The sequence below is a fragment of the Cryptomeria japonica genome, chromosome 5 (genome assembly GCF_030272615.1).
Source record: "Cryptomeria japonica chromosome 5, Sugi_1.0, whole genome shotgun sequence".
NCBI lineage: Eukaryota > Viridiplantae > Streptophyta > Pinopsida > Cupressales > Cupressaceae > Cryptomeria > Cryptomeria japonica.
This window is the reverse complement of record NC_081409.1, coordinates 831,846,242-831,872,646: the sequence shown is the minus strand read 5'-3', so window position 1 is coordinate 831,872,646 and position 26,405 is coordinate 831,846,242. Positions and strand designations below refer to the sequence as shown.

At 37.1% G+C, this 26,405-nt stretch overlaps 1 protein-coding gene across 3 annotated transcripts in view; it reads right to left on the bottom strand.

The window, feature by feature from the left end:
- LOC131075505 (uncharacterized) overlaps positions 1–26,405 on the bottom strand; it is a 71,721-nt gene that overhangs the window by 26,501 nt on the left and 18,815 nt on the right. For all 3 annotated transcript variants that reach the window (XM_058012349.2, XM_058012348.2, XM_058012350.2), the window contains 2 exons: positions 15,422–15,694; positions 15,161–15,304 (listed from right to left, as the gene is read on the bottom strand). In XM_058012349.2, coding sequence (XP_057868332.2) covers positions 15,161–15,304; positions 15,422–15,694 — 417 coding nt within the window. The remainder of the gene's footprint in view (positions 1–15,160; positions 15,305–15,421; positions 15,695–26,405) is intronic.

Genomic DNA, 26,405 nt, shown 5'->3' with positions numbered 1-26,405 from the left:
AACACTCAAAATCACTTCCACTGACGTCGACTTGAAGTTTTCCGATCTTTGTAACAAGCTTTTACAGCAAGATCGAAGGCGACAGCAATTTGGAAGTAGTACCAATTCTCCCTCCACCAAGCAAGCGTTCTCTGCCAAATCTTCTGCTAAGAACAAAGGGGAAGGCTCAATCTTCTCAACCGAAAGGCTTTGGTTCTTCTCAGGACAGCAAGAAGAAGATGAATGTTCAGTGCAATTATTGTCATAAGTTTGGTCACATGAAGGTCGAGTGTCGAATTCGTTTGGCTTCTGAACAAAAGAAGCAAGGAGGGTCTCAATAGAAAGCAAATGTCCTCGAACACCCTTGAGCAGAAAGAATCTGCATTCTATGCTTTTATGGCCAAGAGAACAACAGATCCTATACACTCTTCTGCCTGGTGTATTGATTCAGGAGCTTCACGGCATTTTACTCATCGTCTGGATTGGTTCACGAAATTTGAACCATTTTCGGATTCAGTAATCTTCGGAGGAGGAGAAGAGTACAAAGTTTCTGGTAAGGGTACTGTCCAGATTCACTCAGGAGGTAGAAATTTAAATTTCTTGATGTCTACTATGTTCCAAGCATGGAACATAATCTCCTCTCCGTCAATCAGATCATGAGGCATTCTCAACAATTAGATGTTGTCTTCAGTTCGTCCATCTGCAGCATCGTTGATAGGGAGACACATACTACAATCACTATGGGACTTGAAGATCATGGTTTCTATAGACTTGCTGATTCCAGTGATTCTCAAGAGCATGCTTTGGTTGCTAGGGGTACATCCATCAGAACACTTTGGCATCAACGTTATGGGCACTTAAACGTGCACTATCTCTCTCAGTTATATCGGGAGGGTTTGGTTGCAGGTCTACTTGAGATCCAACCTCAAAATCATGGAGTTTGTGCAGCCTGTCAAGCTAGGAAGCAGCATCGGACACCATTCTCGGATGGTGATTCTTGGCGAGCCTCCAAGGTCCTTCAATTGGTTCACGCTGATGTACGTCGGTCAATGAACACTCCATCTGTTACTGGTTGCAGGTACTCCTTGTTATTTGTTGACGATTTTGAGTCGTAAAATGTGGGTGTATTTTCTGAAAAAATAAATCAGATGTGTTCAGTACATTTCAGCAGTTTAAGGCCTTAGTTGAAAGAGAATCCGGTTCTCAGATTGTCACTCTAAGGTCAGATAATGGGGGGGGGGGGAGTTTTGTTCCAATGACTTCTCTACATTTTGTGATACACATGGCATTAAGTGCCAACTCACCACACCATACACCCCTAAGTAGAATGGTGTAGTTGAACGTAGAAATCGCACCACTACTAAAATAGCTCGTTCTATGATAGAACATAGAAATGTTCCTAAGAAATACTAGGCTGAAGCAATTTACACCGCAGTCTATCTGCTAAATCGGTCACCTACACATGTTGTTAAGAAGATGACGCCTGAAGAAGCCTGGTCAGGACGCAAGCCTAAAGTGGGCCATTTGAAAGTCTTCGGTTCTACGGCTCATGTATGGATTCCAGACGCTAAGTGTGCTAAGTTGGATTCAAAGAGCCAAACACTTATGTTTACTGGTTACAGCGACAACCACAAGGCCTACAAGTAGATTGATGTAGAGACAGATCGTCTCATTTTCACTCGTGATGTTGTGGTTGATGATACTACTGGTCCATTTATTCCTTCTACTACTCCTAGTCCTACGACTCAATCTGTGAAAACTCCTGATGTTGGTGCTCGTCTTCCTCTTGGTTCCCATGATGGGAGAGCTTCAGAGCATTCTAACTCTAAAGATGAGGAATCTATTGATCCGGCACCACCTGATTTTCCACAGGATTCGCATCCAGATGACTTTGTTCCAGAAACTCCAAGGGATGTTGTTCCTCCAATGCTAGATGTTGGTACTTCTACCCTCAGGCCTAAGTGGTGGCCCAAGACCATATGAGATCTTCATGATGATGAGCTTATTGAGGGCAGATCTGCTCACAAAAAGAGAAAGCAACAAAATACAATCAACCTTGCACTTATGGCCAACATTCACGGCATCCATGAGCCCTAGACATATTCAAAGGACAAAGGCATTCCTGAGTGGGAAAAGGCTATAGAGATCGAATACCATAGTCTTCTGAAGAATCACACTTGGGTTCTTTCTGATTTGCCTCCTAAAAAGAAACCTATTAGTTGTAAATGGGTTTACAAAGTCAAGTATCATGCAGATGGTACTTTGGATAAGTACAAGGCTAGATTGGTTGCTTAGGGTGTTACACAGCGAGAGTGCATTGACTATGAGGAGACTTTTGCTCCTACTGCCAAGATGAGTACAATTCGTCCTCTTCTCTCCAGTGCAGCTCAGTTTGGATGGAAACTTCATCAGATGGATGTTAAGAGTGCATTCCTCAACGGTGACTTGCAGGAAGAAGTTTATATGGCTCAACCTCCTGGCTTCAAGGTTCCTGGTAAGGAACATCAAGTTTGCAGATTGGTAAAAGCCCTTTATGGCTTGAAGCAAGCCCCTCGGGCTTGGTACTTCAAGATTGATCAGTATTTGGTTGAACATGGTTTTCAAAGCAGTCCCTCTGACACTAATCTGTACGTCAAAATTTCCGATGATGAGATCCTTTTTCTTGTTGTCTACGTGGATGACTTGATCATTACTGGAAATTCAGCACATTCAATTGCCGCAACCAAATAGGACTTGTGCCAATCTTTTGACATGACAAATTTGGGGCTTCTCCATTATTGCTTAGGTGTCGAAGTGTGGCAAACTGATGACAGTATCTTTATTTCACAGTCCAAGTATGCCCGTAGTTTGTTGGATAAGTTTTGAATACAGGATTGCAAACCTGCAACCTCCTTCCACACCTATGGAGAAAGGGCTGAAGTTATCAGCCAGGTTTGATTCACCTGCAATAGATGAAACAAAATTCAGACAGCTAGTAGGCAGCCTCATCTATCTCACTACCATTAGACCTAACATCAATTTCACTGTCAGCTACATCTCTCGCTTCATGACAGCTCCAAAAGTTGATCATTGGATTACAACGAAGCGAGTGTTACGATATGTGAAAGGCACTTCAGAATATGGCATTTTGTATATTAGGTGCAACAATCCAAAGCTGATTGATTATACTGACTAAGATTGGGCAGGATCGGTGGATGACAGAAAATCCACTTCTGGGTATGTATTCAATTTGGGTACTGGTGTCATCACTTGGAGCAGCAAGAAGCAATAGGTCATGGCTCTTTCCTCGACCGAAGCCGAATACTGGGGAACAGTCAAGGCTGCATGTGAGGCAGTTTGGCTCCGAAGGATGCTCTCTGACATACAGATTCCACAAACAGGTCCTTCTCCCTTGTATACTGATAATCAAGGGGTGCTCAAACTAGCCAAAAATCCAATCTTCCATGAACGTACCAAGCATGTCAAACGTCATTGTCACAACATCCACAAGCTGGTAGAAGACGGATCAGTTAAATTGCAGTATGTTCCGACAGCGGATCAGATTGCAGATATTCTCACCAATTCTCTGAGTAGTGAGTCCAGATAAATTTGTAAAATTCAAGGGGCAACTTGGTGTTTTTCATAGATTGACCATTAAGGGAGGGTGTTAGAATAATAATTTCTTATATTGTTAATTGGTCAACTTAAATTGTTAGATTTCATTAATGTATCTACAGTATTAGGTAGATAGAGGTAGGTAATACCATTAATTTCTACAGCGTTTTGTATTTCTATAAATTGTAATATTTACCAGTTAATATGAACTAAGATATTTTACCAGTGAATCTGATTTTCACATGTTGCAAGCCATATTCAAATCATTCTTGAAACAAGAGTTGTTGAAGGTAAGGGAAACAATACAACTTTGGTAAAAAAATTTAAAATACATTTTCTTTTTATTTTATTATTTTTGTTGCTTGAATAGGTTGTTAATGTTGGAACTTTGATGTGTTATTCATCTAAAAAAATCCTTGACAAGAGAAGATTTTGGATTGGTTAAGATACTATTGGTAATGTTTGATATCAGACTAGTAAGCAGCTATTAAATACTATGAGGTAAGTTGCAATGAGTTTTAAGCCTTGTGCTTTAGCAAAGAGGTTGTCTTAGCCTAGATTTGCAATGGCTGCAACTGATAGGCATTTGGTGAACTCTTTGCTACATAATAGTCTGATTGGTTATTGGAATGTATGTGACTGTGCAAATGCACATATAGTATTGCTAAAGTACATACAGTGCTGGCTACGAGCATTATTTAGAGAATCTAAGGGATGTTCAAAGTTACTATGAGAAACTAGAAGCAATCATCAGTTGTCTTTGTTATCACAAGCCATAGTTGGTTTTTGGTTGTAGTGTAGGAAGACTTGTATGCATCCAGGTCAAGTTGGTAAATAAACTTTGACCAAGCGTGTACAGAAGAATCCAATCATGTGGTGATTCTCCATGTGGATAAATCACAGTTGGTACTATATGTGGAATGCTAATGTCATGCGCTGGTCATGATTTAGTTGCGTGACTGTCAATTAGACAGTTGGAATTCCAGAATGTATCTAATTGCTTATACTGATAGAATAGGTTTATGAAAGATTGCCTCATGATGCCATTGAAGCATGAATTTCAAAGGTTGTATGTCGTAGTCTATAGATCGAGTTGGAGTGCAGGAGATACTAACTGGACTTGCAATTTGTTTCTTGTTAATAATACAATTGTGACTATCCTTTTGCTGGTAGCCTTTATCTTGAAACAGTTTCCATATATATCATGTGTTTCATTTTAAAGTGGTGTGCATACTTTTTACTGCTTTAAGATCTTCTGTTAGCATTGATAAATTAATTGATATAACAACCGTGTTACATTTGTGTTCATAATCATAAGGTATTCCTATATCCTATCTTATACGTGTTCTATAACAGAGATTTTCCCAATAGTTGAGGCTCGGTTCGTCTTCAACACAATCATCTTGAGACAACTTGTGAAGGTGCAAGAAGCACATTCTAACATGGTCATAAACCAACTTTGGTCTAAATGGATGCTATCAAAGAACAAGGGCAAGGAATGTCAAGCAAGTGATCCTATATGACACTTGATAGGACCAAATGGAATAATTCCTTAGTTTCGCCACATCCATAATAAGTATGATCCATTTTACTGACATGGATAAGCCATGCTTGGGAGAGGCATTTGACGGCATCAACTTAATAATTATTAAGATGAAGACAACATAAATGAAAAAAAGCAAGATCTTGAAGAAACGCTTTTCAAACAAATGCACAAACTTGTTGTTGAGCGGTGCAACAAAATGATCACCAAGGTCCTTCCTTTCTTGTCTTTTAATTGACTCCAAAATATTACAGCACCAAGGTCTTTTCTTTGCCAAGGATTCACAAACAAATGTAATTTCACCAAAGGGTACAAGCTAACGTTTTGCTAGACTCTTCATTGATCCTGATGTGGAGGATGTAGTTACAAATGAGTTTGCTGATTTTCTACACTCCAACGGCCAAAGTGTATCCTCATTTCTTGAGAAGTATACGAAGGATGTCGACAATAGTTGATAGCTCCAGGGCTAAACATTCCAACAACCATGGCCTCTTGCAATCAAAGTTATATTGCAATAATTTTATTTTTTCCTGAAACTCAATACATTTAAATTTCATGAATTTATTTTTGGCATATTTTTTTAAGCTTAATTTTAAAATTATGAATTTGTCTCAATAGGCTCCTAGTTTGCCTTCCTCAAAGGAGACTTGGAGACATACTCCATCCATTAAGTAAAATGCAGCCATCAAGAAAAAGTGAGTGTGCATGCACTCCAACTTGTGCCTTCTTTTGCACAAACAAAACAACTACAATGATCGGACAACAAAGTTGTAGGATGTAGAACAAGAGCAAGGTGACTTCAACGCTACCCTGTTGTGACGTTTTCACACATCGCCCCATTGCAAATGGGGACCCTTGCTTTTTTGCTTTTTAGGGTTTGTTTTTTGGTCTTTTAGGGTTTTGTTAGTTAGCCTTTGCATTTTTGAGTGCTGTCGGGGAGATCAATAGGATAGCAAGTCCGGCTTGAGTGAAGTCCTGATCCTGAAATTTGGCTAAGTCTGGAAAGTCCTGATCCTGAATTTGACTAAGTCTGGAAACTGAAAAACCTCAAAAAACTAGATTTTGCAATATAACTCCTGGAGGTCTGAAACCACTCTCAAACATCCTGAAAGTATATATGGAATATAACTTAAAGTATAAGAACTTATACTTAAATGTTATATTCCATAAAAATTATCCTGATGGAGAGTTCAAAAAGTCAAATTTCGCTCCTGTCCTTCATTGAGGATCCAGAGCGAAAAGCGCTCTTGTCCCTCTCCAAGGGTCCAAGGCGAATCGCTCATGTCCCTCACCAAGGGTCCAGAGCGAAAAAGCTTAGTGGAGTCATTCCTGACCTTGTTTGGACAAATTGAGACATCAAAGGCATGAAGGAGGACGAAAACAACCCATTGAAGATAGTTTTGAAAGTTAACAAGGCATAAATGAGCTCATAAAGGCCAGGGCGCTCCTATCCCTCTCCAAGGGACCAGAGCGATTTTCCCTCAAGACAAGTTTTTGGCAAAAGGCAGGCAAGTTTCGCGTTTGAGGTGGGTGAAGGAAGACGCAATCGATCCGTTGAAGATAATTTTCAAAGCTAGCAAAACACAAGTGAGCTTATAAATGCAAAATCGCTCCTGTCCCTCTCCCAGGGACCAGGGCGAAAAACACATTAGCTAACCCTCCTCTCCAAATTCGGACGAATCCAAGTCAAGACGCAAGGTCAAAATGATGTTTAAAAGGTTTCACGGAGGAATGAAGTAACAAAGGCCATCAAGTTGATGAAAAATGGCTAGGGCGCTCCTGTCCCTCACCAAGGGACCTGAGCGAAATTTTCAAAGTACTTAATTACCTAGCATTGTGAAATACTATTTCTTGCTTCCAGGACTCAAGATGAAGGGGGGAATGATATTCTACGTCTAGAAAGTGATTCAAGGTTGATACGATTAAGAATTTGTGCAATAAACTAAAAGGCGCTCCTGTCCTTCAGTCAAGGACCAAGGCGATATTCACTAAAACAATCGTTTCCTTCCAAGACCACGCCAAGGCAAGGTTGTGCAAAGTCAGAAATGCCTTTAAGAAGATGGTGAACAAAGAAATTACCCCAAGAATCAATAATCTTAGGCTTAAATACAAAAATCGCTCCTGTCCTTCACTGGAGGACCAAGGCGAAAATCCTTAGAAGAGCTCGTTTTGTCTTGAAGAGGCGGGTTGAACATGCATAGAAGAGATGAACGAAGGTCATTGCTTACCTCCAAACTTGATTTGGCGATCTAAAGGACAAAGACCAAGGACAAAAGATGAAATCGCTCCTGTCCCTCACCAAGGGACCAGGGCGAAAATGCTTTAAAGTGCACTCATTTCAAAGATCGAATAAATTGAACTCGAAATTCTAAGTAAAAATGCCATCTTGGACGTCAAAAATGAGGTCTTGGACGTAAAAATAAGAAGTGTGAGGTCCAAAAGGTATAGGCGCTCCTGTCCTTCTCCAAGGGACCAGAGCGATCTTGTTGATATCTATTATTTTCCCATGCTTGGGCGCCAATATCATCTATGACACATTAAATGCCAAATTCAATAAAACCTTGAAATATTTTTGAAATTAAATTGACATTTAATAAGTGCGCAAAACATTTAATAATTAATTTATGCCTTTAAAAAATCAAAATTTTAATTATAAAGGCATTTAAAATTAATTATTATTAATTTAAAAATAAAATTGGGGGCGCTTGGGGTATTATTTAATGTTTTTATAAAGTCGGCCTCTTCTTTTATTAAATTTTATTTATTTTTTTTGCCTTTATTTGCAAGGTCGGCCTCATGGGTAAGTGGAAGGTGAGCGCTCTATATATTGGAGGTGTTTTTTCACAATTCAAATCATTCTTGCATTATCTCTCATGCGAACTTGAAGAGCAATTTGAGGAGGGCGAAATTCATCTTGAAGGCTATTGGAGAGGAGAATTTCTTGCTAGATTGGAGGATAATTTCCAGATTTTTGAAGACATTTGAAGGCGAATTTCCAGATCTTGAAGAAGCTAGTGGAAGATGGAGTTCTTTTCCAAGCTAAAGGGGGCGCATTTTGCTAAAGGGAGTCTTGATCTACATTTTGCCTAGCGAATTCTCCTATTTTTGCATTATTTTTTAAAATTAATTCCCAAGTGAAGGTATCAAGATGGCGACTCCAAGCTCGAAAGATCTACAAGTCGAAAGACTCTCCTCAAGGAAAATCAAGCCAAATCAAGGACGATCAAGCAAGGACAAGGGCAACCTCCTCCAGCCTAGCATCGACAAGGACGGCCTTCTTTGGACTAACGTCATCAAGGGCGACCTCTTCCAATCCAGCATTCCAAGGCGAGGTACATCAATCATCTTGCACATCAAGGACACAAGAAGTTAGAACAAGGGTTCGTTGAAGAAGCAGATAGTTCCAGATGAATTAATTAAAGCTAGCTTCTCAACAACATCAAGCTGAATATCTACCAAGTTACAAGTGTTAGACGAGGTGGCGTCCTAGTCATCACTTCTCCAATCAGTGTGGTCCACCTCAGCATTTCTAGATTCAATGTACCTAACTCATGGAAGGTGGCACAAACTCCGATGTACCTACCCCAGCTATCCATTGGTTGAATTTTCCAGAGAGGACATGTGTCCAAGCAATACAATTTTATCATTGGTCAAGCATTAAATGTTATGTAATGGTTGTAACAAACCCTAATTAGGGTTTTCATTGTTGAATCTTGGCCATTGATCTCGAATTGATCTAAGCCATCGAATTGTATTGAGGGCACTATATAAGCCCTGGCATTTCATTTTGTAAGGGCAATAGTTAGAGAGTTGAAAATAGTTAGAATAGTTAGAGAGTTGGAAATAGTTGGAAGCAGTTAGTAGATAGAGAGTAGTTAGAGGTTGATAGAATAGCAATTAGAGTAGAGTAGAGAGAGAAGGCAAAGATTGTTGCCAAGATGTTGTTGTAAAAGACTTGTAACTTCATTGAAGAAATGGTGAAATTTATGGGTCGATTCGACAATTTGCATGGTCTTTATACTTCTCGTGTTTGATTTCATGCTATTAGATGAGTGGAAGAAATGTGCTTGATTGATGGTGAAATTCGTATATCCATACTACTAGCAGTTTGTTGATTGCAGACTTGCCTTGCGTAGTCAACTGGAATCATTCAGCTTAAGCTTAACTTCAATTGTCGCTTCTTCATTGATATGCATCAACCTGATGGTGTCTATGCCTGCAGTGATGATTTGAACATCATAAAGCTTTCCTTCGAAGATCGCACTAGCCTTGTGGAGATGGTCCTGCGATGTCAAAACAAGACCTAGTTAGAATTTCATCAAAGATCAATCATTGCTCCTACATTCCTTAGTATTAGGATTAGATTCTTTCCTCACCCTCCTCTTTTTTCCTTTTTTCAAGTCAAAGTTAGTAAGAGCCTGTGTTCCAGCAATATTCAAAGCAGATCAGACGTTCAATCATCGAATGTAAGTCCCCTTGTGATTCCAGCAAATCACATCATACCACAGAGAGCTTATCCACACGTAGAGACCCTACATACAAGAACATTGGAGTCACCCTGATTGATCCTTTTTTGCGACATCTTCAGCAATCAGAGGCTTTATTCAAGAGAGGATAAGGTACCCTTGGGTATTTTATTCAGTGTATGATTGTGTACAAAATACACGTCAACATACCCCTACCCAACAATCTGCAAACAAAAATTTAGTCTTTTGGTTCTTTTAACCCACTTGCATCATTGAGTTTCAATGATGTTGAGGCTGCTATTTATAAAGACAATATAAAAATGATTGCTAGTTTTTATCATTTTAATGTTGAACTATAAACACCTAACATGACATTTGAGTTTGAAAAATTGATATTGAAGTACTATTTTTTATTTTTATAGTAGTTTTGTTTAGTATATGCAAGTTATGTAGTATTCTTAATTCAATTCCTGTTTTTAGACTGCAACTAGGTAAATATTTACGATTGTTATATATTTTCTGAATGGATGTACCCGAAACAAACCCAAACACCAAAAACATGTCATACCAGCATAATGACTTGGTCTTAGTAGTTGTTTATTCATGTAGCTTTTGGTTATAAACTAAGTTGTCGGTTTGGGTTCAAAGAACTGGTACGGCAAAATTTTGAAAAGGGGTTTGGGTTCATTAGCATGTCACATAGCATCATGATCATACCATAATAGCATCATATACATCAATTTTAATATCAAAATCGCAAAATATTCAAGTATCATTGTCTCAACTTTCAACAATTTAAAGTTTAATCATCAAATGGATTCTCTAATTCATCATCCTCCTCATCATTGACATTGACATTAGATGAACCAATGCCAATGCCACTTGCACTTGCACTATAAGTTTGCACGCAATCCGAGTCATCAAATGCAACAAGCTGAGAAGCGGAAGCATCCAAATCAGTATGCTCTAGCTCTATATCCCACATCTTCGTTTCCCCTTGCTTGTAGTCATGTTGCTTGTGTGAAAGAAGACATAGGTTGGAATGCACATATACTAAATTCTTTGTTCTTTTTTATTGCAATCTACTGTGCTTTACTGAGTATGTGCACATATACTGTTGTTTGCAACACAAATGATGAGAAATGGGCCAAGTTTATGCTTTAAAACTCACTTTTAAGATTTCATTTTAATTTTTTAAGTGGTGGATTTTGCAAAAAAACCTTGGTTTTTGGGCTATCGGATGCTTGGGTTCGACCTGGGTCGAACCAGGCCTGTGAATCACGCACCCTGTCTGGACCACAGGCGGACCAGACAAGTACCAGGGACCCACGGGGGCAAACCCTGCAACTTAGGTTATAAAGCAACATAACATAATAATAGGCTGTATCTGGGGGATGACCCATGTAGTACAGCAATTAAAACACTTGCTTGGTGAAACCGCCACAAGGTTCAAATCCTCACTGGTCCGCTAGGCTCGCAGGCTTGATACTTTTGATGGGTTGGTGTGCTCGCGGATTTGAACAGCAATAGTGTTTGGCACCTTAAAAAGTGCCCCTTACCAATCAAAAAATAATAATAATAATAATAGTCTGTATCCATATGTAATGATTTCAACATATTTGTAAACTCATTACCTAGTACCTCCAATATATGTAAGATAGTATTTTAGCAAGGATACACAACAAAATGTTCCTAGGACTTTCTTGGACATTGTCATCCCCTAACCATCCTAAGGATGCCAACATGGACAAGAAATGTTCCTTTTGTGGTCTTCAAATTTTCCTGCCAACCAGAAACATCTTTGGAACAGGGCTTGTTAAGAAAGCATGTCCCTGCAGTCCCTTTTTTTTAAATTAAAAGGCACAAATTTTAAAAAGAGAGAATAAAGGACATGGAGACCTAAAAGGCTTCTCATTCTCCTTTTGAAACCCTAAACTATTGTTCTCTAAAACACCATAAATTTTGATAAAAATATCCAAAATGATGACGAGGTCCACTACTTTGAAAAATAAATTGAATGAATGATTCAATAATCAGATGATTACATTGAACGATATACACACGTATATATAGAGGTTACAAGACGATGTTCTATAATTAGAACATAATGTTAAAGTAAAAGATTAAAGAGCTAAAAGCTAAATTAAGCTTAAAAGCTAATTAATTAAAAAGAAAAAGCTAAATGCTAAATAAAGCTTAAAAGCTAATTAACTAAAAAGCTAAATGACCATTAAACAAGGAACTAAATATAGGTGACTGAACGTTGCCCTTGCCGACAACAGTATACTCTTCACCTCCACCAAAGATCACTGAATCGGTGAAAGGCATGTACTCAGTAAACCAATCCCGACAATGTGTGAAATGTCGAGAGGCTCCAGAGTCAATGTACCAGGCTGATGATTGAACATCATCAGAGGAGGTTTGGGCCATGAACACATAGAAGGCAGATTCCTTCTGAACAGGATGCGTGGCAGAATTGGCTTTCTGCTTGGACCCTCCCTGTTTGGATTGCTGGGATGCTATCAATTTCCGGCAATCTTTCACCAAATGACCATATATATGACAGTAGGAACACTGTAAGCTCTTCTTTTTGGAAGACTGCTGAGGTTGACCTTGACCTTGTCCTTTTTGCTGGAAGGACAGAGCTTTACCCTTGTACTTATGCGAAGCTGAGGCTGTGAAAGCTTGTTCAGTGGATGAACTAGCGCTGCTTCCAAACTGTTGCTTCCATCGATCCTATTGGAGCAGCTTGTTGCAAAGATCAGGAAACTTCAAATCAACACTAGTAGAGGAGATATTGAGCGTATCAATGAAATGCTCGTAAGATTTGGGAAGGCTTTTCAGCGTGATCACTACCATATCCTCTTCCACCATGGTTCGGCCTATAACTTCTAACTGATCACGGATGTCCTTGATCTTCGTAAGATGTGCCTAGATAGATGACTTCTCATCCATCATGATAGAAAACAACATATTCTTCAGAAAGAAAGCTCGGCTCTTGTCGGACGTTTCATGAAGATCCTTCAAAAGATCCCAAATCTCTTTTGTTGTTTTACCTGAAGGCACCTGTGGGAGTTGATCATCTATGACAGAGAGTTTGATAAGCACAACAGCCTCCCGATTCTTCACATCATGTTTGTCTTGATCATCACCTGCTGTTCTAGGACGAGATTCCTTGCCCAAAACAAGCTGATCAAGGCAACGATACTCAAAGATGGTAAGCATACGCTGTTTCCAGGTGTTGTAGTTGCGGTCGTTGAACTTCTGACTGTGTTCTAACATGATGTTGGTTAATGATGCCATCACGGAAATCGAGATTGATCGAGGTCAACTAAGTGAAAGCAAGAGACAAAAGAATCTGATTTTTTTAAAAATCAGAATAGAAACAGCTGCTGAAAAAACTGAAACCCTATAGGAGAATTCTGGCACGAATTCCAAGGCACAAATTTCGAGGTTTGGAAGAAACCCAAAAGTTAAAATTTTCTGCACACTTAAACAGCATAAATGGTGCCAAAAAACAGCAAAAATCCCAACATCCACACACAAAAATAGCAGAAATTGTGAACTGTTTTTAAATTCCAAGACAAATTTGCTGGCACAAAAATCGAGGCACAAAAAACGAGGCACCCAGAAAAATCTGAGACCAACCCAGAAAAGCTCTCGAAAAACCCACCAAGAATCCGAAAACAAAATGCAAATCCGACGGCTCAAAAATCGAGGCACGAAAAACGATGCACGCAAAAAAAAATCTGACGACGACCCAGTTGAGGTCTCGAAAAACCCACCAAGAATCTGGAACCAAAATAAAATTTCGACTTGAACAGAAGGGTCAAAACCCTAGTCGAAAATTGCAGAAACCCTAGGAAAAATTTCAACCTGCAAAAAAAAACTGCCCAGGAAGAGAAAAAAATCTGCTTTTTAAAAAAAAAAACAGTTTTTAAAAAAATCTCTTCAAAAAAAACTTCGAAAAATTTTAATAATAAAAATTTTCAAAATTTTTAATTTCCATGCTCTGATACCATGAAAAATAAATTGAATGAATGATTCAATAATCGGATGATTACATTGAACGACATACACACGTATATATAGAGGTTACAAGACAATGTTCTATAATTAGACCATAATGTTAAAGTAAAAGATTAAAGAGCTAAAAGCTAAATTAAGCTTAAAAGCTAATTAATTAAAAAGAAAAAGCTAAATGCTAAATAAAGCTTAAAAGCTAATTAACTAAAAAGCTAAATGACCATTAAACAAGGAACTAAATATAGGTGACTAAAATATAATTAAATATTCTAACATACTTGTGTATTTTTATCTTATTGATATGCCTATTATTTAACATTTAATAGCCTTTGAATCTTCTGCCATAATAAAATTCTAATGAAAACAACGAAGTTTTAATATTCATGAACTTCCAGGTTTGAACCAATGAATCTCAATGCATTATGTCTAAATGGGAATCTTGATGAAATTTGATTTTCACATAATGCAATTGAATCCGCGCAATTTTTAGTTTTGAAGCACTATTATGTTTGTTTTAGGTGTTTCTAACAGTATTATTAGTTGAACAAATTCCACTTTATTTTCTATTTTCTAAGTTGTCCACTGTAAAGGCCTTCCATCACCATCATCCCTGAAATGTGTCCTTGTTTCCTGTTATCCCTGCCTCAGAGACAAAGCGGAAATAGTATTTTAATCTTCCAAAATTTATATACACACTCGTAATCCAGACCGACCAAAAAGAAACTCACTCTTGGTACGTGAGGCATGAAACCCTCTCAGTCATAGCTTAATGGAGGAGACAAATGTTTGTCCACAATAGAGTTGTACTATCCCTGTACCTGCCAGATCAGCAGCCACACTAGAAGAAACCAAGGTTACTCAGGTGAAGGGTGCAAAGGGTGTGGTACACATCACTTATTGTAGACCTCAGAATATCAGGTACCTATAGTCTGGATAGGTATTATACATGATTTATATGTATATACTCCTTCACATTTTTTTTAAGAGTGGGCAAATTAAAAATAATTTACTTAAGTACAATACAAGTGTGAATGAACATACTTTCTAGGAGCTCAAGTTTTAAGGTTGGCTGAAAACAGCCCCTAAAACAATGGGGAAATACTACTATTATTAAAAATAAAAATAAAAATAATAACGCTATCAAAATTATTTTGGAGACATTTGTTCCTATCCCTCATTCCATACTGTCTGTTTTGTTTTATTGGCTGCTGCATAGTTTTTCTATACAAGTATATTCTAGAAGCATTTGTTTTCAGACCAGCTTCTCAAGAATTAAAATGATGCAAACTATACAACCATGCAATTGAAACTAGCTTATAATGAAGACTATAGATAATAAATCAATTGGAGCAGTTGCATACAAATACCATTTTTTACAGTTTCTACTGGTATGGGAAATCTTTGTTAACATCACAACTGGTATTAATTAAAAATAACATGCTCAAAGTCTTACAAACAAGAAAGTGAAAAATGGAATTTGAGTCGAGACCTGAACAAATATAAAAGGAATTTGGAGGATAAATTGTAAAGAAGAAAAGCTCAATGATTAAACCTGAAGCCGTGATCTAGCAACCAAATCGGGCTGAGATTTCTGGAAATCAACAGTGAACTGCAAAATCTCTTCCATACTAAGATTAAGAGGCATTAAGCATATTTGATCTAGATCTTCGAGAAGCTTTTCAAAATAATCCAAGGCCTGTAAAGCACATAATAGTTTGTCAAATTTCAAAATGCTTCAATATTATTTAGAAGAAAAATTGCATGCAAGGAAGAAAGATATCTCCAGGAACAGAAACAAAAAATTGCACCATACCATTTTCCAGTTAAGAATTTTTATTGAGCGTGGTGGTGTAGGGGCTAGTAGTCGACGATTTATACTATCATCAAAACCAACTGCCATTTGTCCAGATGCAGTAGTACTATCATCAACTTCAACCTTGCAAGAGTTGCCTGATATAGATGATAGAAATATCAATGATTCACGAATTCCTTCCAACTCTAGCAACCCTGATCGGATGTGTTTGTGTGCCATCTCTAAGCCCCTTCCTTGGGGCTTGCCCATGTATGTTAGGGCATGGTAGAAAGCCTAAGAAAATTCAAATCCCTGTTTAGAACATTTATTAATTTGCAAAATATTGCAAATCAAAGTATAAATGCTTTTCCTGCTCCATCCCTAGAGATCAATATTTCCACAAAAGTCCCCCAAGCAAAATATGGCATATAAAAATAGTTACAAACCTAAGATCCTATTACTGCTCATTCGGAGTATTACATAATACACAATCAGTCCAGATCCAATATAATCAAATTCTCAAATCATTATCTTTCTGCAGTTACCCATTGAATTATACAAATATTCTAGATATATTCTGAAGCATAAACCACTGACAAACAATTTTCCCATTTGTCTCATGCCTCAGAACAGAAGCAGTAATGTGTATGATTTCCCCATTTGTCTCATGCCTCAGAACAGAAACGGTAGTGTGTACAAGCACAATATCATACCACTACCAATAGCTTTAAACAAATCAACTTGCATAGTTGAGCACATTTACAAATATTCTATCTTGTACAGCCATTGTTTTAAAATATTCAGTACACCAAAGAATAAAATCGCAAGTCTTTGGATTGTGATGCTTCTACATGCTCAATAATATGATGTCATTACAAAAAAGTTTGAAAATCAAAACGTAATACAGCCATGCAATACACATGTGCCTAGAGTACTGTATAAAGTTATAAACTACTTTCGCATTTGAATTATGCAAGACTATGGCATTTGTTCTGATTTACTTAAGCTTGAGAAAAACCATAGTTGACACACTCACTTGTCCTTTTAGCACCAGTTTAAATAACAAAAATTAGAGGCTTAATCAAAAAGTTAATAGTAAACGTCTCATTCTTCAAAATGATAAGTATGTGGTACCATTTCGAGTTAGGATAGAGTACACATCTGTAAGAAGTAATATGCAACACATAATCACTTAGTACATCATTGACGTCTGTTTTCTTGAAATGTTGACCAAGAATGAGTTTCATTTCAGATGAACTCATCTTCTAGCTTTTTAGGGATATTAAGAACAATCACTTAACACTTGATGCTTCTCCAAATGAACTTTATGTGTTCATTGCATGCAAAGGAAATCAAGCAGCCATCTCTACTGAAAAGGTATTTGCTATGCTCTCAACAATGACAAAAAAAGGTTGAAAATAGATTAACTTACCTGGAAACTTGTACCATAAGATATCGTACACATCCCCCCTTCAGAAAAAAATGTCACCTTCTCAGAGCTGCTAATTGTGATGTCTCCAGACACATGGAGACTTCAACGCAGGACTTGCGGTACCTCTCCAGGGCTCCAGAAAATGTTGGAAATCTTCTTGTATTACGGGTTGATATGGGGTAAAATACAGGTCCTTTAAGGCCTACTGACTAATAGATAGCATTCAAAATATAAGAGTAGCCCATACACTACTGATCTTAGACTATAATTTGTGCACAGCTAACCACTTCCAAATTTGAACCTGTGCCACCATGATGGTAACACTAGGCTTTCACTGTCAGGCACACTCAATTGTACTAAAGAAAAAGAATAATAGGCATGCAATTTGCTCATTTTCACATGAATTTTGCAAGAATTTTGTGAGATGTTTCTTGTCAAGATCTTCAGAAGTACTCGTAAGAGCCCAGAACAATAATCCTTATTAAAGAAATCTGTGTAGAAAAGTTGTAATTTGATTGAAATAGGAAAGAGGCATAATCCATGTTAGCAGCTTGTTATAGTACTATGCAAACTAATTTTCAGATTTCTTGTAACTAAAAAAATGCCTGAAGAATGATTAATGAATTCTCTATAGTCATTGGCATTGCAATGCCTCTCCCATTTACAGCTTAAGATGTGTAGATCTCCCCAACCATGTATCTAGGGATGCATGCGTTGAGATTGTGTTCTGTGTTGGTGTGATCATTCTATGTTCTGCTTCAGTGTGCATTAAGTTCCTTTTTGTATCATAATGTGTATGGACCGCCTGCATGTTCAAGATGGAGATTTCTCAACATGTCGGCTGTTGGTGTTATTGCATTGAGATGCGTGTGTATGTATTATTGTATCTGGTTCCTTGTGTGGACCTGATGTGCTCTTTTGTAATAATATTTCATATGTTGTGTGAATAATAATATTTTATCTGATTTTGTACACTTATTTTAAAATGACGTTCAAAATATTGATTAAATGAGGATTAAATGTGATTGTGGCATTAAATACATGTTGAGATGATATGATAACAAGTTTTCAAATTATGATGCTTGAAATATTAATGTAGATGTTGAAATTAAATAATAATGCATTTAAATCAGATAATGAAATAAAAATATATGTGCTATTTAATCCCATTCAAGGAAATTGTATGTGCTTCGGCTATTATGTATATGCATAGGTACCCTTGATATGTTGAGTGGTTGCAGGTACAGAGTATTGACTTCACCTGGCTACACAGGTCTGAGCATAGCCTGGCAATGGCCAAATATGTTTAACTCTAACCCGTTGTACTCAATTCGAGTATGATTTACTATAATAATACCAATGTTATACCCCAAGTACTGTGTTTGGTAATGTTTCGAAAAACTATTCCCCTATGTGATCAACTTGTGAAGAGAGCCTAGATGTTAATGTTATTTTGCACTTTTTTAATAAAATTTAATGTTGATATGATTTTTGTGGTTTGATGGTTATTTAATGTTTTGAGAATATTAATATGGGGCCTATTTATGCTCATTTTAATATGCATTTCATTGAGGTGTGTTTATGAAAGTGGGAATTAAAGTTCTATTTTATTATTTTATTATTTTATTATTTTACTTTCAAAAAGTCAATGGGGTTTTATAAGGGAGTCAGTTCATTTTGATACTTAGTCAATTTTGGCTAATTTTTTAGAGCATAAAACCCTTTCTGTGCATGAAATTTGAAATGGTGATTGGGGAGTCAATTTTGAGGAGAATTTGATGAGAATTGTTGCAGAAGAATAGAATTGGGTTAGAGGGATTGAACTGCTTCGTAATTTTGCCCTTTTGTTTGGCATGTTTGAAGAATTTCAAGTTTCAATTTTGGTGCAATCTTGAGGAAGGAATTTCATTTCTCTCTCATTTTTCATTCTTTTTATTTCTGGTTGTTTTTAAATGAATTGTATGATTAAAAGATGCATTTACTTTGTTTCATTATCATGCCTAATTTTCATAGAATGATGAAAATGCCAGTTTTATGTTAAGTGTGGTATTGGGCACCCTGAGGAACAAAAGGGTATTCTTAGATTTTTGAATTTTGAATTTTATGTGTTCTTGAAGCTATTTTAACAGAGGATTTCACTATTCACTAATTTTGAGGAATTTCGTTAAATTTCAATGGATTATTATGTGGAATAATGGATTTATAGTATGACATTCTGATTTGGATCAATTTGGATCCTATTATATGTGGTTATTGTATTTTGTAAATTTATGGCTATTGGATGATAAGTTGTGAAATTGAGAGAATTGTGATGTTGTTTCAATTTGATTTCCGCATTTGTTGGAACGTGATGAGCCTAGGGTAGGTATTAGGTGCAAGAAGTTACTTAATCAAGTGAAAACTAACGAAAACATGGGTAATAAAATTAACTAAGATAAATGGATGCCCCTATCATGCCTTGAGTGCTCATATAGGACAAGGATGACTTGGGAAGACTTGCCCACTCATGGAGCACCTGAGAAAGTAAGATTGGGTCTCCTCATTTGTATGAGTGGACTACTTGATTTTGCGTCTCTTTGAGCTACATGATGACACTCCCCCCTCTTGTTCTCTAGTACCTAGCCCTATAGTCGAGTAGCCCCTAGAAGATGATCTTGCCAATATTAGAATATTTAATTATATTTTAGTCACCTATATTTAGTTCCTTGTTTAATGGCCATTTAGCTTTTTAGTTAATTAGCTTTTAAACTTTATTTAGCATTTAGCTTTTTCTTTTTAGTTAATTAGTTTTTAAGCTTTCTTTAGCATTTAGCTTTTTAGTTCACTTTAAACGACTTGTTCTTAATTTAGAACATCATCTTGTAATCTCTATATATACGCTTGTATATTGTTGAATACATTATCCGATTATTGAATCATCATTCAATTTATTTTTCATGATATCAGAGCAAGTCGATGGGATTATTTAAAGTGTGGCGAATTTTTTAATAAAAATTCATGGCCTTCTTTCTGGAATATTTTCCAGATTTTCTTTTCTTGTTTTTTATAAAAAAATGATTTTGCTTTTTTGATGGCTTTTTGAGGGTTTCGAGGGTTTCTGGTTCGTGGGCGAATTTCTTTGGGCTAGGCAGCAGTTCATGTTTTTTTAGGGTTCTAGAGATTTTCGGGTCTGCAACTTGGAGGTTTTTTTTGCAGATCGAAATTTTTCCTACGGTTTCTACAATTTTCGACTAGGGTTTTGACCCTTCAGCTCAAGTCCAAATTTTATCCTGGTTGCAGATTTCTGTTGGGTTTTTCGAGACCTCAATTGGGTCGTCGTCAGATTTTTCTAGGTGCATCGTTTTCTGTGCCTCAATTTTTGAGCTGTCAGATCTGCATTTTGTTTTTAGATTCTTGGTGGGTTTTTCGAGAGCTTTTCTGGGTTGGTCTCAAATTTTTTGGGGTGCCTCGTTTTCTGTGCCTCAAATTTTGTGCTAGCAAATTTGCCTTGGAATTTAAAAACAGTCCGCAATTTCTGCTAATTCTGTGGACGTCGAGAATTTTGGTGTTTTCTGGGCACCGTTTATGCTATTTTAAGTTTGCAGAAATTTTTTAATTTTTGGGTTTCTTCCAAACCTCGAAATTTGCGCCTTGGAATTCGTGCCAGAATTCTCCTCCAGGGTTTCAGATTTTTTGTGCAGCTGCTTCTATTCTGATTTTTGAATCAGATTGACCTAGTTCAACTTCCATTTTCGTGATGGCATCTTTGACCAGCATCATGTTGGAAAACAGACACAAAAGCTCAACAACTGTCACAACACCTGGAAACAGTGCATGTTCACGATATCTGAATATCGTTGCCTTGATCAGATTGATTTAGGCCAGACCTCATCCTACAGGTCCCAGGGTTTTCACATTTTTTTCCTCAAAAATTGTTCGCAGGGTTTAGAATTTTTTCCTTAAAATTATTATCTATCATCTGCAAAGCTTACATGGGTTTTCTGATTTTTCGCCAAAAAAATCATGGGAGGGTTTTGCTTGATTTTTCCTCAAAAATCAGGGAGTGTTGTTTTACCACGTAATGTTTTCTATTTTGCCGGGTGAGGTTTTCTGTTTTTAAGCTTTATTTAGCGTTTAGCTTTTTGGTAGTTCACTTTAAACGACTTGTTCTTAATTTAGAACATCATCTTGTAATCTCTATATATACACTTGTATATTGTTGAATACATTATCCGATTATTGAATCACTCATTCAATTTATTTTTCAGCCTTCCCTATTGGTGTTGATGTACGGATGATTCATGATTATATGATTGCAATGTATGTTTAGCCTATGATATTGTGATACCCTTGTGTTTGGATTTTGTGTAATGTCATACTTTATATTCTACATGTTTGGATAAGTGTTGCTTCTCTCCCGAAGTGTCTTGTGTGTGTGAGTGTTTGTGGACTTTGTGATTATCTCCTAGCACGAAGGGAGTGGACCGTTTGGTTCATGTGGTCAAGTAGCATGCTCAGTGGTTCCTTATCATGATTGTAATTCTTGTATCTTGTCATTTCAATTCATGCAAATGTATAACTCAAGAACAATTGATTCCTATGCTTTGTAATTGTAATCAAGTATATTTGACTTGTCTATAAAGAAGGATCTGATCATAAATGATATTGAACGATGATAGTGTAGACGGATTGACTTGCGTGTCCCAATGTTGGAGTTGAGCACGATTGCTTTGTAATTGATTAAGATTCTTATGGATGGTTAAAATGAATGTAGGAATCTTCTTTTGGGTTTAAAATGAACCTAGTGTGGTTTAGAATCATCTTGGAGACCCCTTGTTATGTCTACCTAGCTTCTACTGTCATTTTGAGTTGTATTGTGTCATTATGAGTCCATTTGGGGCCATTTAGGACATCCTCTTAAGTCTTGTAGATGCGGTCATGTGTTGGTATGATGCATTGGTGCATGTTCTTTCTTAGGGTAGGATTATAGGATGTTGTGAGGTCATTACAAACCTCCCCATCCTCTCCCTTTTGTGCACTGGTGGCGTCCAGTGTCTGGAAAGTAATTCTTCTTCCTTCTTCCCCGACCCTTTCTAGTGTTTTCATGTTCCTAAAGCACCATACGCACCTTTAGTATAGTCCAAAGTATTTGGGATGTCCAAGTGACCAAACTGTTGATGTGTTTTTTATGCACCTCTAACAGAAATAAAGTACCAAAGGTATTCTATCCTCTCTTAATCAGAATCTTCCTGGATGCTAAATGATATGATCAACCAAGACGACTCCAAGGTTTCTATAGTCAAGTCATGACATGTGGATAGCTCAATTGGTCGTGTGATTGTTGGTAATCCAAGGGGACTTACATTGATACTTGATCAAAATCTTCCTAAATGCTAATGATATGATCAACCAAGACGACTCCAAGGTTTCTATAGTCAAGTCATGACATGTGGATAGCTCAATTGGTCGTGTGATTGTTGGTAATCCAAGGGGACTTACGTTGATACTTGAATGCTTGAATGTTTGGATGTTGCTGGATCTTAGATTCTAACTACTTGCTTGGAAAATAAAATGGCAAAAGACATAAGGTTCAAGGAGTCTATTCTAATCCTAAGAATATAGGAACAATGGACAATCTTTGGTGAAACTCAACTAAGCCTTGCTTTGACATACAAAGAAACAACTCCACAAAGCTTAGCTATCTTCTAAGGTAAGTACAAGGATACCATCAAGGCAATGCATATCAAAGTGTGAATAGTAATTGAAGTTAAGCTTATTTAAAGATTCCAATTGACCACACAATGCAAACTTACAATCAGCAAATTGCTAGCAGTATGTATATATGAATTTCACTATTGATCATGCACAAAGTTCTTTCATTATTATAACAATCATGAAAATGAATTGAGAAGTAGAGATCATGCAACTTGTTGAAATAACACATTAAATTCACCATAGCTTCAATGAAATCATATGCTCTTTACAACAAAGTCTTAGCAACAATATTTACCTTCTCCTAATCTAACCTCTACTCTAATTGCTAACTATTGATTGTTATCTATGAACTATTATCTATTACTCTACTCTTGTTCTGTTCTTGTTAACCCTTTAAAAATGAGAAAATTGAGCCTTTTATAGATAGCTCTTTACATTGAATGGCTCAGATTGATTCACAGACAATGGCCAAGATTACAAGATGAAAGCCCTAATTAGGGTTTGTTAAAACAACTCCCTCTAACCAATGAGAAAATTACATTTAGGTTCAATATTAAATGTGAACCAATAGAAAATGGGGGTAAATATCTCAAAGTTTGTGTCTCCATAAGATGAGTCAAGTGCATTGCATCTGGACATACTGACGTGGAACTCCTCTGATTGGTAGAATGATGACTAGGACGACACCTCAACTTGCATTTGTAAACTTGACACGTCATTGTGAAGGAGTGTTGAGCAATATCTCTTGATACTCAACATTATTCAATTTGCTCATTGTGATGATGATGGTTGATCTTCCCTTATTCATGATCTTAATCTTGTCATTCCTTGGTGTCGTTCTTGACTTCATATTGTGGAATCCTTGATTTCTCATCACTTCCTTTTAGTGTGAACCTTGATCTTGATGTTGTCTTGTTGATGAACCTAAGTCCTTCATGCTGATGTTGTTCGCCTCCATCTTAACTTTTGATGTTGATCCTTGATATTTGATGAACCCTTGAATGTGATGAACTCTTCACAATGCTGATTTGCCTTGGTATGATTGAATGGTCTTTCCTTTATACTTTGGAGTCTTGACTTCTTTACTTTGTATCAATCTTGCAAGAACAAGGACAACTCCTTAAAGAATAACTACAAATGAGGAGCAATACTTGAAAACTTCTAAAGAATGCATATATAAAAACCCTTGCTCACTTATTACTAATCCTAGAAATGACTATCTTAAGTCTGAGTTGTGAATTAAGCTTGCATTTCTGATTTTCAGGATATTTCTGGTCTAACGCTATGTGAATTTTAACAGAATGATGCCCCCTTATCTGACTTCAACTTGATCCTAAAATTTTCTCTTAATCAAAATCGCCCTCTTAAGGGTATTTTGATCAAATGCAATGATCAAAATGGTTGTCAAGTTCACTGCCTGATGCTGTGCAAATCAAAATTCGTTGCCAAAATCTGTGCCTTGAAATGAACTTGGCCTTCTTGAATTGCAGATCAGAACTTGTTCACTGGCTTGTTTTGAATGACGACTAAATGAATTAGAAATACCCTCCTTATATTGGCGCTTGATGAAAGGTGTCTTTTCCCTTATATAGGCCAACTTGCATCATTGCAAATAAAAAATTTATTTTGCTATTGGCTGGGCACTTTTCTCATGACAGCCGACTTGATGTTGTTACTTGCTTGATTTAGGGGGTCGGCTTTGGAATCCCTTATTTGCATAGCCTAGTCAGCATTTTTCATGTCTTTTGTACCATGATTTGGGCGGCATTCACACTCTCCTTTGCATTTCGGGATTTCTCATTTCAATTGTATTATGACTTTGCCTTTATTAATCTAATCAGTCTTTTATCCTCCATTCGTACTTCAAGATCTTGAGCGGCATTTGCACCTTCAAAGCACTTATTATTTAAATTGGTCTTCGACTCTTCATTTGTACTTCAAGCCTTGATCAGTTTTAGACCCTCATTTGTACTTGCAATTGCATTGGCAAACTTGATCGATATTCTCTCCTTTGCACTTCAGCATTTTGAATTTCATTTGTACTATCATTTGGTATTAATCATTACATTTGATGTGGCGGCAAGTGGGTTTCATTTGCACTAACTTGAACTTGGGCGGCTTTTGAGGCTTCATTTGTACTAACTTGAATTGGGGGGCTTTTGAGGCTTCATTTGTACCAAGAAAATTTGCAATTCATTTTGCCCAAGTCAAACTTGATGTGGCGGCATTTGAGACTTCATTTGTACCAAGGGCATTTGGTGAAAAGCATTTTTCATTTTTGCATGAACAAAATCTTGTTATTAAATCGGCCATTTCACCTTCATTTGTACTAAGTTGACTTGTGCGATCAAGTGTTGATCACTTTGCTTCATCAAGGTAGATCGGCATTCTTATGCTCGTTCGTAGTTCTTCAATTTGTCAAATTCAAATCTGATGTTGGTGGCTTTAAAGACTTCGTTCGCACAAGGTCATTTGGTGAAAAGACATTCTTATCTTCGCATGGACAAAATCCTTACTTCCAAATTGGGCATTGGAGCTCCATTTGCATAAGGTGATTTGGAAAATGGAATTTTACATGCCTTCACCTACTAAGACAAATCGGACTCTTAAGCTTTGTTTGCACAAGAGAGAAATTGACAAACATATCACTTATCTTCTCTAGCATCAATTTTCTCACATTGCCAATTGGTGATTTTGTTCTTTAATTGCACACTCTCAACATGGGTGGTATTTTCACTTTCATTCGTAACGCTGCATGCTAGCAGCATTTTAACTCTCATTTGCATCAACACACATGTTTGATCAGATTTTGATTGTTATATTACACCAAGGCAAATCAGGTTTTCAGGCTTCATTTGTACCAGCAGGTTGGGTTGATCAGATTTTGATCACCTTTTGATCCTTTTGCAGCTTCTAGGCAAATCAGCCTTCAAAGCCTCATTTGTATGAGTTGATATGTTTGATCAAACCATGATCCTTTTGGTGACACTAAGCAAATCGGTGTTTTACTCTTCATTTGTAAATGTAGGTGCTCTTGATCAAATGTTGATTGCCCTTCTCACCAAGACTGATTAGTACTTTTGTGTTCATTTGCACAAAGTCTTTTGGTGAAAAACTTTTTTATCTTTGTGTGAACAAGAATCTTCATTGCTAAATCAGTCCTGAGAGCTCCATTTCCATGCAATGATCTGATTAATCAAATTTTGGTTGCCTTCACCTTTTGAATCCTCCTAGATTTAGGGCTGCCATCTATCTCCTCGATGCTGTTTACTTGAATTTGATATGGCTGATATTGCTCTTGGTGGCTGATCAAATTCGTTGGTATTGCTTGAATTCCAACCTTAATGCTTGCTCAAATCTTTATCTCTACTTTCTGCTCTCTCTTTTTATGATCTGAAAAGCAGAAATTTGTCTTTGTTTCCGCCTGCAATACTGACTTCAATGGTTGATAAGACCCTTTTTTATGTCTGATTTTCCCTTATTTGAATTTAAATCTCCAGTGTTTTATTTATGTGACATGTCCTTTACTTCAAAAGCCAGCTTCCTTATTCCTTAAAGCCACACCTTGCATTATATTTCATCATGGATTTAAGGGGCTTAGGCATGTGCCATAATTAGAGGTCAAAGGTAATAGTGAGGTGGATGCTCTCCCTTTTGGTGGGGCCCAAGCAATGAAATGGCAAGGAGGGATGAAGAGATGTTGTGGGTTGAAAGTGAAGAGTGTTAAGGAAAGGTGCCACGTGAGGAAAGGAAGTAGAGGATGTTGGGGAAAGGTAGATATAAGGGATATGGATGTGGGGGATGTAGGGAAGGGTAGGACATACCGTGGGATAAGGTAGATAGAGGATGTTGGGGAAAGGGAGATATAAGGGATATGCA